Source organism: Saccopteryx bilineata, chromosome 5, assembly GCF_036850765.1.
Source record: "Saccopteryx bilineata isolate mSacBil1 chromosome 5, mSacBil1_pri_phased_curated, whole genome shotgun sequence".
Taxonomy (NCBI): Eukaryota; Metazoa; Chordata; class Mammalia; order Chiroptera; family Emballonuridae; genus Saccopteryx; species Saccopteryx bilineata.
In genome coordinates this window covers 166324159-166337188 of record NC_089494.1, presented here as the reverse complement: position 1 = coordinate 166337188, position 13030 = coordinate 166324159, and the positions used below count along the sequence as shown (strand labels likewise).

General features: G+C 43.7%; 1 protein-coding gene across 6 annotated transcripts in view; it reads left to right on the top strand.

Moving 5' to 3' along the window:
- The window catches only part of WDR37 (WD repeat domain 37), a 90011-nt gene that overhangs the window by 64928 nt on the left and 12053 nt on the right, over nt 1-13030 (top strand). For 5 of the 6 annotated variants that reach the window (XM_066233286.1, XM_066233283.1, XM_066233285.1 and 2 more), the window contains exons 12-13: nt 10387-10521; nt 11140-11254. In XM_066233286.1, the coding sequence (XP_066089383.1) occupies nt 10387-10521; nt 11140-11254 (250 nt within the window). Of the gene's footprint in view, nt 1-4212; nt 4323-10386; nt 10522-11139; nt 11255-13030 lie in introns of those variants that run through there. The other variant, XM_066233287.1, reaches the window with a different exon arrangement.

Sequence of the window (13030 nt, the reverse complement as noted above, 5' to 3'; positions counted from 1 at the left end):
GGTCTCTCTCTGTCTCGGAGAACGCTCACCAGCCAGGTCACTGTACTACCAACCCTCCCCCCTCCCCAGGGCTGGGCTGGGCTGAACTGTACTGTCGCATTTCCACTGCAGGGAGCAAGTTGGTCCTTCTCTCGGGGGTTCAGCCTCCTCGTTTAGGTGGACTCTTGCATTCCTGGGTGATTTTCCTGACTCCTAACCTGATTCTTTGCTGAGTATTAAACTTGAAACTCAAATGTCCAGTTCTTAGGGCTTTGCTGTTCATGTTGGTATTGTCCTGAAAAGCTTCATGTGGATTGTTTTTTTAGTGGACCGTTGCTTAAACAGGCAGTATTTCTTAAAATTATGTGACCATGTATTTCATGTTAACTTGATGTAGAACATACTTTGGAAAACTTTATCTGTGCATATTTTAATTTCCAGGAACTTAGCACAAGTTCCTTAATGATGTATGTAAGAAATCTTATTTCTTTCATGATGTAATTCAATAAACTGTTTAATTCATTTGGATTTCTGTGTGTTGGGTTCTCATAAGGCAAGATGCAGTTGGACAGGTTTCAACATTACTGGCCTAGGTGTTTTGTTTTTTTTAAAGATTTTATTTATTGATGTTATAAGGAGAGGAGGTACGGGGAGGGAGAAGTATCAACTCATAGTTGTGTCATTTTAGTTGTTCATTGCTTGCTTGTCATATGTGCTTTGACCTGGCAAGCCCAGGGTTTCAAACTGGCGGCCTTAGCATTCTAGGTTGGCGCTCTGTCCACTGTGCCACCACAGGTCAGGTTCTGGCCTAGTTTTATAATTATACTGCTCACTAAAATTAGGGAATATTTTAATCGCTTCATATTTATATATTTTGAAATATCCCCCAATTTTTGTGAGCATTATAGTTTCTCTAGGAGCTGGGCGGGAGGTGATTTTTGCCTTCATTTTCACTGTTCTCTCTGTACTTTTACATGGATTTTATGGGTTTTTTTGAAAAGTAGGGTTTGAGACTTAACACTTTGGTTTAAGATGAAAATCTGTTGTTAAGCAGGTCCCCTGGAAATCCGCACTACGTCGTTTTTGCTGGACAGAGATGGAAGCTCCTTGATTAAGCTCTGTTTAGGCTTTCATGGTAGATTGTTAGAAAGCACAAACATGTCTCATTCTTCTTTGATGTGTTACATTTATTTTTATTTTGTATTGTGATATTTCTTTATTATAATGGGAATTTTACCATAATAGGATTTACTTGTGTAACTGTGGCTATTATTATTTGACTAGCTGTTTAGTGGCCCAAGAATTACCAGTTTATATGAAAAGTAACTTTAGATACTTTATATAACGGCTTCCATAATAGGAATGAGAAATTGTAACATGTACTGTTCTTGGAGATAATAGAAATGTTTAATTGGGAAATGTTGGAATGTCATAGATTCCTGGAGTTCTTCAGTTGTTGGTAGCTAATTTCTCATATGTTTCTGTCTTTATCTTTAAGAGCTGGGACTGAAATCTAGTGGTTTCATCTGAAATAAGCCAAACCCTCATATAGTCATTGCTTTCACTTGATACCATTGTTCAGTATGTTGCCGACTATTTGAAGGAGTGTAGTCAGGTAGCCTTTCTGCCCCCTTGCTGCATGTTGGTGCAGTCTTTTGGGGTGGTACTCCATGCACAGGTCATTCCAGGACTGTTGCCCTGCGGGCTGTGGATACATGGCATTTCTACAAGAACCTCTTAATGTAATAAAATTTATTTTTAGGTTATATCCAGTTACGGTCCTTTGAAAGGAGAAATGCCCGTTAAGATTGTTTTCTAATAGGAGGACCCAGATTCCTGCCTCTCGGAAGCACCATCTTCACTGTGGAGCTTGGTAGAGTGTCCCCCTCACCCCTTCTTTTAGTTCAGTTTTGTGTTATCTGAATCACTATAAAAGAGTGACAGACAGTTGAGACTGTCACTGGGTCATTAAGCTTCCCCTACGAGTGGCTGATGACTCTAGTTTATATCCAACCAATGATATTTACAAGTGTGAACAAACTGTGGCATTAAGAAAAATCTGAAATTAGCTCAACGTGGGTAAAATATTTGAGAATGCCAAGTTATTTCTCTTCAGTTCTTTCCACATGCTTGTAATTTTATATCATTCCCATACGAACTTCAGCACTTTTTTTTTTTCCCTGTGAGAGGAGCCAGAGAGACAGACTCCTGAATGTGCCCGACTGAGATCCACCCAGCCCACTAGGGGGCAATGCTTTGCCCATCTGGGGCATTTCTCAGTTGCTCAGCAACCAAGCTGTTCTTATTGCCTGAGGAGGATCCATCCTCAGCACCCAGGGCCAATTTGCTCCAATTGAGCTATGGCTGCAGAAGGAGGGAGGGAGGGAGGGAGAGAGAGAGAGAGAGAAAGAGAAAGAGAGAGAAGAGGGAGAGAGGTGGAGAATCAGATGGACACTTCTGTGTGCGCTGACCGGGAATTGAACCCAGGACATCCATCCACACACTGGGCTGACGGTCTACCACTGAGCCAACCCACCAGGGCAGCACTTTCTTCTGAAGAAAACAAAACACATCTAACAAGACAACAGTTTAAAAAATCAGTTAAAATTTAAATAGTTGCTTTAAAATGATAACATATGCTTTTATTGCCAAATAGCCAGGAGAGATATTTAATACTAAATAATAAAGTTTAGATCATGTATTTTGAATTTTGTATTGTACTAATTAAGTCTTTTGTATGCTTTTAAAGAGAAAATGTATTTTGACAGCATGATATTTATAGGCAGGTGGTGGTTGATTTTTCACTGTATTGAGTTCTGTGCTTGGTCAGTGAGTCAGGTTGTGTATGGGCACACCACCTCAAGAGGTTTTGTACTTAGTACTAAATATTACCCCTGGGTATTTAGCAATTAAAGCATATGAAAATGTCATAACTTTAAAGCAATCCTTATAGTTTCTTACTGACTTTTAAGATTTTTGGTAGACTGCACTGTGTTTGTAAACCCATTACTCTTGGTCATCATTTTTAAGCCCATGCTTGTGGGAGGAGTACGGTATTGTAGTATGAGGTTTCTTGCAGGCCCTGGAGGACGGCTTCAGAAGTGTCCCAGGGGTGGAAATTACTGCCTGAGAAAGAAAAGGACCTGTAGGAATGCAGGCCTCAAAACTATACAGAACCTAAAGCCCGTCCAGTTTCCTGTCCCCTTACCCATATACCTGGAAGTCTGGTTTTATCTTCTTTTTAGTTGGGATCATTTTATTTGAGAAAGTTTAGAGGCTTACATAGTTTTTGGCATTGGTTGGTATCTAAGGTTATAAAACCAAGGACTTAGGTTGATAGAGCAAACCCCAGTGTGGCCCCATTTCAGGTTTTCCCAGCTTCATGAGTATAAACGCACCACCCAGGTTCTTAGAGGAATGGCAGCGGTGCTGGCAGAAATGTGACTAACTGAGGTGGTTGTGGTAAGGAAGTTCGCTCTGGATTAATTAATGGACATTTGTCTTGTCATCGTGGAGATGAGTAAGGAGACATAGTGTACAGCTTCATCTGCTGGACTGTGCATTTGCACCTCACATACGTGGACACAATGGTGATTTTCTGTAAATGAGATCACTTTGTGGGTCTCATTGTTTTTCACTGAGAGAGGGCTGAGGTCCTTCTGGTCTCTCCCTTGGAGCCGCCTCATTCCCTCCATGTCTGCTTCAGGGAGCCTGTGGTTTAGACTACAGTAATTTACTTAATCCTCTGATGATGCTTTTAATTTTTCTATCGATTTGAGAGAGAGGAAAGGGGGGAGGGAGACAGAATGAGAAGTATCAACTCATTTTACTTAGTTCCATTTAGTGTACACTCATTGATTGCTTCTCGTATGTGTCCTGACGGGGGGGTTGAATCCGTGACTTCTGGCATGCTGACTTGACCCTTAATCCACCGAGCCACCTGGTCAGCCTCCCCCCCTTTCCCTGTTGATACTTTTAAAAGTTGTTTCCAACTCAGAGTATAACTTATAAAATATGAGGAAGTTTAATACTTCATTTATTCTTTGAAACTTTCTCTTTTAAGAAGGGCTGATTAGAACCTCATAAAATAAGTACTTTAGGAAAATCAATGCGATTAAATTACTCCTCAGCTTTATTGGGAGCTATCAGGTTGCTTTTCTGTCATTGACATGAGCTAGAAAAGAACTGTCAGGTTATTAACAGACTAAAACCTTGCTAACTGTATTGTTCCAGACTCATGAAGACAAACATGAGCTGTGTCTGGACCAGGTTCCATGTGTTGGCAGAAACCACTGAGCTGCGCTGTGCAGTGAACAGAGTGGGGAAGGAAGCAGCTGCCAGAGGTGAAGCTTCTCTTTGGAAGGATGGGGTGCTCTTAGTCTGTGTGCTCAGGGCCGGCACTCTCAGAGCTGAGCGGGCTTGTCTCACCTGGTCGGCGTCTGTGCTTGCTCCTGCTCAGCCACGCGTGGGTGCGGCAGGGTTCTGACTGACACCATGCGGGGCCCCTTGAAAGTCAGTCCTCAGATGACCAACATGTAAAATGTGTGAACCACAGGAGCTAGGAAAACACCATACAGCTACTACTCGGGCACTTCTCCTAAATGAATAAAACACAGTGTTGAAGGGCTGTGATGATAATAATTCTGAACTTTTTAAAGTGAAATTTGACTTTCATTTACCTTCCCAGCTTACCTGTGGAACCCAAGAATGCTTCCCGGGCCACATGACTCTGCCCCTTTTAGTCTCTTTCAGTGAGCAAGTCCTATAGCTTGATTTGTGAAACAGTTGTTTCTGAGCAACTCTGTTACTGAGTAGCAGTCGCTTCTGTGTCACTGGGAGGTCAGTTACGCTGTTTTATACACGTATGTATGTGCTTTTATGGCATACATTTCACGTTCCATGTAGCCAGTGCCACTTCTGATGGGCATGTTCACACACATATACATATCTGTACGTACATCACAATTCGTGTAGCCCATGTCACTTCTGATGAGCACCCTTACACACGTATATACCTATCTGCATGCGTGTTGCATTCTTTGTAGCCTGTGCCTTTTCTTGTGGGCATGCTTACACACACATATATATGTGTCATGTTTCATGTAGCCTGAGTAATTTCTGATGGATATGCTCACATACAGTTTTGGAGCACATTTGCACACAATCTTGGGCTGTACGGGTCCTTAGCCTCTGGAAGTGCAGTGTTAGGTGGTCATCCCATATTCGAGTCTGAGCAACACGTCAGGTTCAGTTCCTTCTGTTACCAGTGAAGGAAAGGTTCTCCTTTGAGGGGTCACTGAACACCCAAGGTTGGGTATGCGGCTTCATGAGACATCTCTCTTACCTTTTAAAGCAATAGTGACCTTCCTCAACTAACTATTCTGATGAATAGGGCTTGTCTGTATCACATTAGCTTGAAAGCTGATACAAACATTTTTTCCTTTTGGAAGACTTAAAAAAAATGAAACCTTTGAAGTTCTTGCCTTCCTAGTTTTTATTTATTTGTTTACTTTTACTTTTAATTTCATTTTATTGTTATTTTTATTTAGAGAGAGGCCGGGAGAGAGAGACAGGAACATTGAGCTGTTCCTATATGTGCCCTGACCGGGGATTGAACCAGCAACCTCTGCATTTCTGGATGATGTTTCAGCCAACCAAGCATCTGGCCAGGACTTAATTTTTTTATAGAATGATTGATTTTTAGAGAGACAGAGAGAGGAAGGAAGGGAAAGAGAGGGGAGGGGGAAGGAAGCATTCATTTGTTGTTCCACTCAGTTGTGTATTCATTGGTTGTTTCCCGTGTGTGTCCTGACTGGGGATAGAACCTGCAACCTTGTCGTTTCAGGATGATGCTCTAACTGAGCTAACTGGCCAGGACCGCCTTCCCAGTTTTTATACACAGAGTCACTTTATGGTGATGTTGAAACATGGTTTTGTTGTTAATTGATGAGCATGTAACAAGCAGTCATGGATTCAGAAAATATGGGATTAGAAAGTCAGGTGATTAAAACCAGAGAGAGGCCCTGGCCGGTTGGCTCAGCGGTAGAGCGTCGGCCTAGCGTGCGGAGGACCCGGGTTCGATTCCCGGCCAGGGCACACAGGAGAAGCGCCCATTTGCTTCTCCACCCCTCCGCCGCGCTTTCCTCTCTGTCTCTCTCGTCCCCTCCCGCAGCCAAGGCTCCATTGGAGCAAAGATGGCCCGGGCGCTGGGGATGGCTCTGTGGCCTCTGCCTCAGGCGCTAGAGTGGCTCTGGTCGCAACATGGCGACGCCCAGGATGGGCAGAGCATCGCCCCCTGGTGGGCAGAGCGTGGCCCCTGGTGGGCGTGCCGGGTGGATCCCGGTCGGGCGCATGCGGGAGTCTGTCTGACTGTCTCTCCCTGTTTCCAGCTTCAGAAAAATGGAAAAACAAAAACAAAAACAAAAAAAAAACCAGAGAGAGATCATCTCTCACCTAATTTATTAAAAAAATTTTTTTTTTATTGGTTGATTTTAGAGAGAGAGGAAGGCAAAGTAAGAGAGAGAGAGAAAGAGTCAGGAACATCGATCTGTTACTGTATGTGCCCTGACCAGGGATTGAACTGGCAACTTCCATGTTTCGGGTTGATGCTCCAACCAGCTGAGTTATCTGGCTAGGGCCCTCACCTAATTTAAATAGAATGCACCCCCCTCAAATTTCTGTAAAGTTATTTCAGTCATTACAAATATTCAAAACTTACTTGTGGTGGACTGTTACATTGTTCAGTAAGAATGAAACAAGGACCAAGTTTCACAGAAAGGAAGTCTGAGTCTTTGATATTGCAAGCAGGAAGTCAGTGTTTGGATCTTAGTCATTTTAACTTCTCTGTAGTAATTTTAAAGCAGGTTGCGTGGAACTGACTGGCATCTTTGAATAATCTGTGGGAAAAGATTTCTTAAATAGAATGTGAAGGAAGAGAATTTAGCCAGGTTAACTGAACGTGCTGTTGTGACACTCTTAAAGCTACTTTTGGAGCCTTTCTCTCTGGCCAGTGGTGAGGCTGGTAACTGTAGGGGCTTTTTGAGAGAAGTATAGCAGCAGTTCCAGCCACTGGAAATAGACTGTATGCCCTCAAACTGCAGTGCAGTTCATCCAAGCTGTGACCGCTGCCATCTTCACTAGAATGGACGCATCACCAGGAGTGGTTCTTACCCCCTTGCTGTTGGGGATTCTCTCACACAAAGCAGGGCCTGGCACACAGTAGTGCTCACAAATCTTTGTCAAATGGACAGTTTGGTAGCTCAGTTCTGTCAGTAATTTAGAAAGGAAAGCTCTCCATTGTCCTGAAGAGGGAGGTGTGGAGAGGAGAGCAGCCAAGTGAGACTGTTGAGTAGCTGGTACATGGTACGTGCCTTAACATCTTTTTTCAAAGGAACAGCAGAATTTTTTTTTAAATTTATTTATTAATTTTTTAGAGAGGAGAGAGAGAGAGAGAGAGAAAGAAAGAAAGAAAGAGAGAGAGAAAGAGAGAGAGAAAGAGAGAAAGAAAGAAAGAAAGAGAAAGAAAGGAAGGAAGGAAGGAAGGAGGGAGGGAGGGAGGGAGGGAGGGAGGGAGGGAGGGAGGGAGGGAGGAAGGAAGGAAAGAAAGAAGGAAGGAAGGAAGGAAGGAAGGAAGGAGGAAGGAAGGGAGGGAGGGAGGGAGGGAGGGAGGGAGGGAGGGAGGGAGAGAGAGAGAGAGAGAAAGAGAGAGAGAAAGAGAGAGAGAAAGAGAGAAAGAGAGAGAGAGAGAGAGAGAGAGAAAGAGAGAGAGAAAGAGAGAGAGAAAGAGAGAAAGAGAGAAAGAGAGAGAGAGAGAAAGAGAGAGAGAGAGAAAGAGAGAGAGAGAGAGAAAGAGAGAAAGAAAGAGAGAGAGAGAGAAAGAAAGAGAGAGAGAGAGAAAGAAAGAAAGAAAGTAAGAAAGAAAAGAAAGAAAGAAAGAAAGAAAGGAGGGAGGGAGGGAGGGAGGGAGGGAGGGAGGGAGGAGGAGGAGGAGGAGGAGGAGGAGGAGGAGGAGGAGGAGGAGGAGGAGGAGGAGGAGGAGGAGGAGCAGGAAGCATCAACTCCCATATGGCCCTTAACCAGACAAGTGTAGGGTTTTGAACCGGTGAGCTCAGCGTTCCAGGTTGACGCTTTATCCACTGCACCACCACAGGTCAGGCGAACAGTAGAATTTTCAATCTTGAAAAATCATGTGTGATACAAGTTTGATTTCCTTTGAATGTTTTTTATCGTAGGGGATATGTTTTTTATCTGTTTTTGGGGGGGGTTAGCCATCATATGATATTTAGAAATATATTTATTTGGAGTTGAAGTTTCCTGTTCCTCTTTGAGACATCTGAGGTTGTACAGTACAGGCTGACATGAGTGACTTAAATTCTGCCAAATGCACATGAAAGGAAGGCCCAGGACATCATCCTCTCCAGGACCCTGCCGTTTCTCCTGAAGGCAGTGTCATCTGTTAGACACTTAGTTTCTAAAACAGTTTGGGAAGTGGTAATGACCTGGGAAGGATTGTAGTGACGATGGCTTTGTACACAGAGGCTGTGGTCATGACAGGGTCAGGTGGCATTTACCGGTGTGTGAGAGCTCTGCCTTAGGTGATAGGGAGGGCTGTGGTCCATTTGTTACATCAGCCTGTGCTGCACACACAGGTCTTGGACCTGTGTATTTACATGAACACTGTAGCACACCTGAACAGGTGGGTGGCTGTCGAGAAGGTGACACTAGTTGCTTCTTGATAGCTTTTCACAGATGACTCCGTGGACCTGAGACGCAGCCTGTGTTGTAGGGAAGGGTGCCCTGCCCTTTCTGTTCCCAGAGTGGAGTGCTTGCCCTCTGGTCTGTTCCCAGATGTAGCAGGATGACTGTGTTTTGTAGGAAACTACACCTTACAGTAAGAAATGGGTGCCTGCAGTTGGTTTCTGACGTGGAGCCAGGAAAGCACCCTGCTTCAGCATTTCATGGGCCAGCGTTTTCCACATCATATATTTTTTTTCTTAGCCATGAAATTCCGGCAGATTGTTATGCAAAACAGTTTTGTGTCTCTGTGTGACTGGGAAGACAGCTGTTAGTCCTAATGAGGAGTGCTAGCATTACTGTCTTTCCATTGATTGAGACCCTCGGAGGGAACGGAATGTTCCAGATCAGGCAGTGGTGTGCGGTGAGGAGGTACCGCGCTGTCAGCTGGAAGCACATGCTCGGCTGCTCGCGGCGACAAGATAAATGAGTCTACTGGAGTCTGGCAGAGTCTGAGCTTTTCCAGCATGCGGCGTGGCGCCCTGCTCCCCGTGGGACCCAAGTTGAGGGTGCCGTCAGACGACTGCCTCTGTGCCAGTTTTTCCCTTTGATGGCCCACAATACCTGTCAGGACTGTGATTTATTAAAAACCTAATGTCTTTCAGCATTTCATTAACATAGGGTTCGATGGTCTTTTGTGGAGACTTTTTCCATTAATTTAACAGAACGTTAACTGAAATTTAACTTGGCCCAAACTCCTAGAGACTAGACTCTGCAGAGCAGCCTGGTATTGTGAGCTGCTCCCAGAGTTCTGCCAGCAGTTGGATTCTTTAAACCTTGCTATGACCTCTGCATGGATGAGGAGCAACACCTTGTTTTAGTCAGGCCCTTGTGCTGTTTTTTAAATAGGGAATTCAGATGGGTCACTGGGCCGATGCTCCAGGTTTCCCCCATTTCCCCCTTTGGCTGGTGTCACACAGGCGTCCTGGGTGTAGCACAATGGGGACGTGGGGGGGGGGGGGCGCGACAGGCCTGATGCCAGGTGGGCAGAGGCAGGGAGTGCTCAGCCTAGGTGTACAGGGCAGTGGTCGCCCGGATGCTGGCACTGCTGGGTTGAGACCCACCTCGCAGGAGCTCAGTACGGATTTAACATGATGGAGCAGTTTTAGGTCTAAATCTGGTTTGGACCTGGTTTTTTTGAACTTGAGAAGTTTATCTCTTGTTTTAGACTCTTAAGTGAAATGTAGTTTGAAATTGTGAGAAATAATATGGTTGTACATGTATAATGTGTTATTTATTTGTATTTAATTTTTATACCTCTGAAAAAAATATGGCTCATTTATTCTGGGGGGCTGTCAGGGCCATAGTTGTCAGGAATGGTGAGATTATTTCCTCTACCCTTTCTTTAAAATATTTTCCTTATTGAGGTATAATTGACTAATAAAAATTGAGTATATTTAAGGTATATAATGTATCAATATACATATCCACTGAAGTGATCAGTCAAGCTAATTAGCATATTCATCACCTGGCATGGTTACCTTTTTCTGTGTCTGTGGTGAGAGTGCTTAAGATCCAATCTTCCAGCAGGTTTCAGATACATAGTACAATATGAACTACAGTCACCATCCTGTATTCTAGATGAGGTTCTGACTCTATGTCCTTTACTTGTAGCACTGTGACCTCTGCTGTGTTCACTGTGGGAGATAACGTTGTTTCAGGCAGTGATGACCGCACCGTGAAGGTTTGGGATTTAAAGAACATGAGGTCCCCCATTGCGACCATTCGTACGGACTCTGCCATCAACAGGTAAAGGAAGCTTCTCTTTGCTTAGATGTTTGCTTGACTTGAAAAGGTTGATTGTAGTGCAGTGTCTTGTCTATGTGACAAACACTAAGTATAGAATCAGATTAGTGTAGTGGGCCTTGAGAATCAGCATGAGGCAGTTATGGCATGGCCTAATGTCATAGCACTTCTGTTTCAGTGACCATGCTGTACATGTGGGTTACATATAAGTGACCTGGTCTCTGCATCCTAAAGCTGTCAATGTGTAATGCTTGCATTCACTGTTGTGTTTGCCATGGAGTAAATAGCATAGAATACCCTACTGCAGTGGTCCCCAACCCCCAACTTACATTATTTCCGTTTTATTTATATTGAAGTCTGAACGATGTTTTATTTTTAAAAAATGACCAGATTTCCTCTGTTACATCCGCCTAAGACTCACTCTTGATGCTTGTCTCTGTCACGTGATACATTTATCTGTCCCACCTTAAAGGCCGGTCCGTGAAAATATTTTCTGATATTAAACTGGTCCGTGACCCAAAAAAGGTTGGGGACCACTGCCCTAATGCATTGTAATCTGTAAACTCAGACACTGGTGCTGTCACTGTTTTATACGAAACCTATTTTGTCTCTTACTTGCAGAATCAATGTATGTGTTGGCCAAAAAATCATTGCCCTCCCCCATGACAATCGACAAGTAAGATTGTTTGATATGTCCGGCGTGCGGCTGGCGCGGCTCCCTCGCAGCAGTCGTCAGGTAACTGTGCTGGTGACACGCGTTCTGAGTCTCAGGCTTTGTAGGTCATCAGCAGCTGATGGAAACACTGTGAGCTGCACATGTGTTTTCAGTTTCCTAATAGCCCCCAGAATAATACTATTTGAACATGCCATCAATTTAAAAATATTAGCGAATTTATACTCTTTACCTTCCTACTAAATCTTTGGGTGCTAGATTTTAATTGGAAGTACTTGATCTGTATTTAGAATTCCTAAAATTTATCATGGAAAATGTTTCCCAATGCCTGAATAGAGTATTATTGATAGTTTTAAAGTTTAACTTAAGTGAAATCCAGCCTTCACTTCCTCAGTGTAACCAGCCACATTCTGGAGCTCATTTGCACATGGGTTAGTGGCTGCCGTACTGGAAAGCACAGTTTTAGATATTTGCATTTGCACTTACACAAATTGGAAATATTAAAGGATATGTATTTGTGTGGTCAAGCAGGAGTGGTGGCTGTGGATTGTAGAAGCTCCTTAAGAAAGGACCCTCCAACCTCAGCCAGGAAATTCCTTTCCATGGCGTTTGCCAGGACAGACTTCATTGTAGATGTGACTTTTTTTGGGAGCCTAGGACTGCTTGCATTCAGCTCAAATGGTGCATGCAGTGTAAGGGCATTGGGTCCAATACTGAGGTGCTTGCACCACCTGTCACAGTCACCTGGGCTGCGGTACTAGCTCAGACCTGCTGACTTGATCTCCAAGGGGTGCCCAGAAACCTCTGTTCAGATTCATTCCCTGGGTGATTCCAAGTTTGAGGGAGAGTTCCAGAGTGAGTGACGTACTAGCTCCTTCCCTGGGGGAAATGGATGTAGGTGGAGTTAATAACAGCCAGCCTACATTCCCCCCTTCAGTCTTTGTGCCTAAATGAGCCCCCTCATACAGCCACTTAATCGTATGTGAGATGAAAGGGTGACTCATGTAGTGTGGGCTTCCAGCTCAGTCTGGACCTTGCTCCTGGATTAGACTCACATTCGTACATGCTGCCAGGTCTTTTCCCTCACCCAGTCAGTAGAACCTGATTTCATTGTCCAGTGAATGCCTTGAGTTTATCAGCTTTAGTTCTTTCCTGAGGCTTGATTTTTACTACCAACTAATGAGTGCTTTTTCATTCTCTCTTCTCAGGATCCTAACAAAAGTGTAGAAGATTGCTTTCCTAACCCTTTTCTCCTTTCCTGCTGTGCTTTCATTTTGTGGCCTGTCTCCTAAAATGTAGCTGGCAGTATTCATATGCGAATGCTTTCTACAGGGAACTTTTGTGCCATTCTTTTAAGGGTTTCTTTTACTTCCTTAACCCTTTGAGCTGTACGAACGAACGTTCATGTATTTCCTTGTGCCTCCTGACCACCCAGAGTATGATCGATTTATTTAAAAAATGTGTAAGGCAATGTTAAAAAAAGGCAAGTGTATGTTCTTGTTGGCATAAATTGGTTATCAAACATGATTTTAAGTTAATAAAACTGTAACTGGAACTTACTTTATTTTTTGAAAAATACTCACTCCTGGGGGTCAGCAAGCATGAAAAAAACTGACTACTCAAAGGATTAAACTTCTGTTAGCTGTTCCCAATCCTGCCTCTTGTACTTATTGTATGATATAGTAGCAGCCATGTCCTAGAGTGGTGTATGACTATTGTAAGGCATTGCTTGTGTCTCGCATGTGTACACCAGACGTCACACTATCACCTTTGCATAAGCTTTGCAGTAATTTATTCCAACATTCTGGTATTGAACTGGAATTCCTAAAGCTAGCAGGA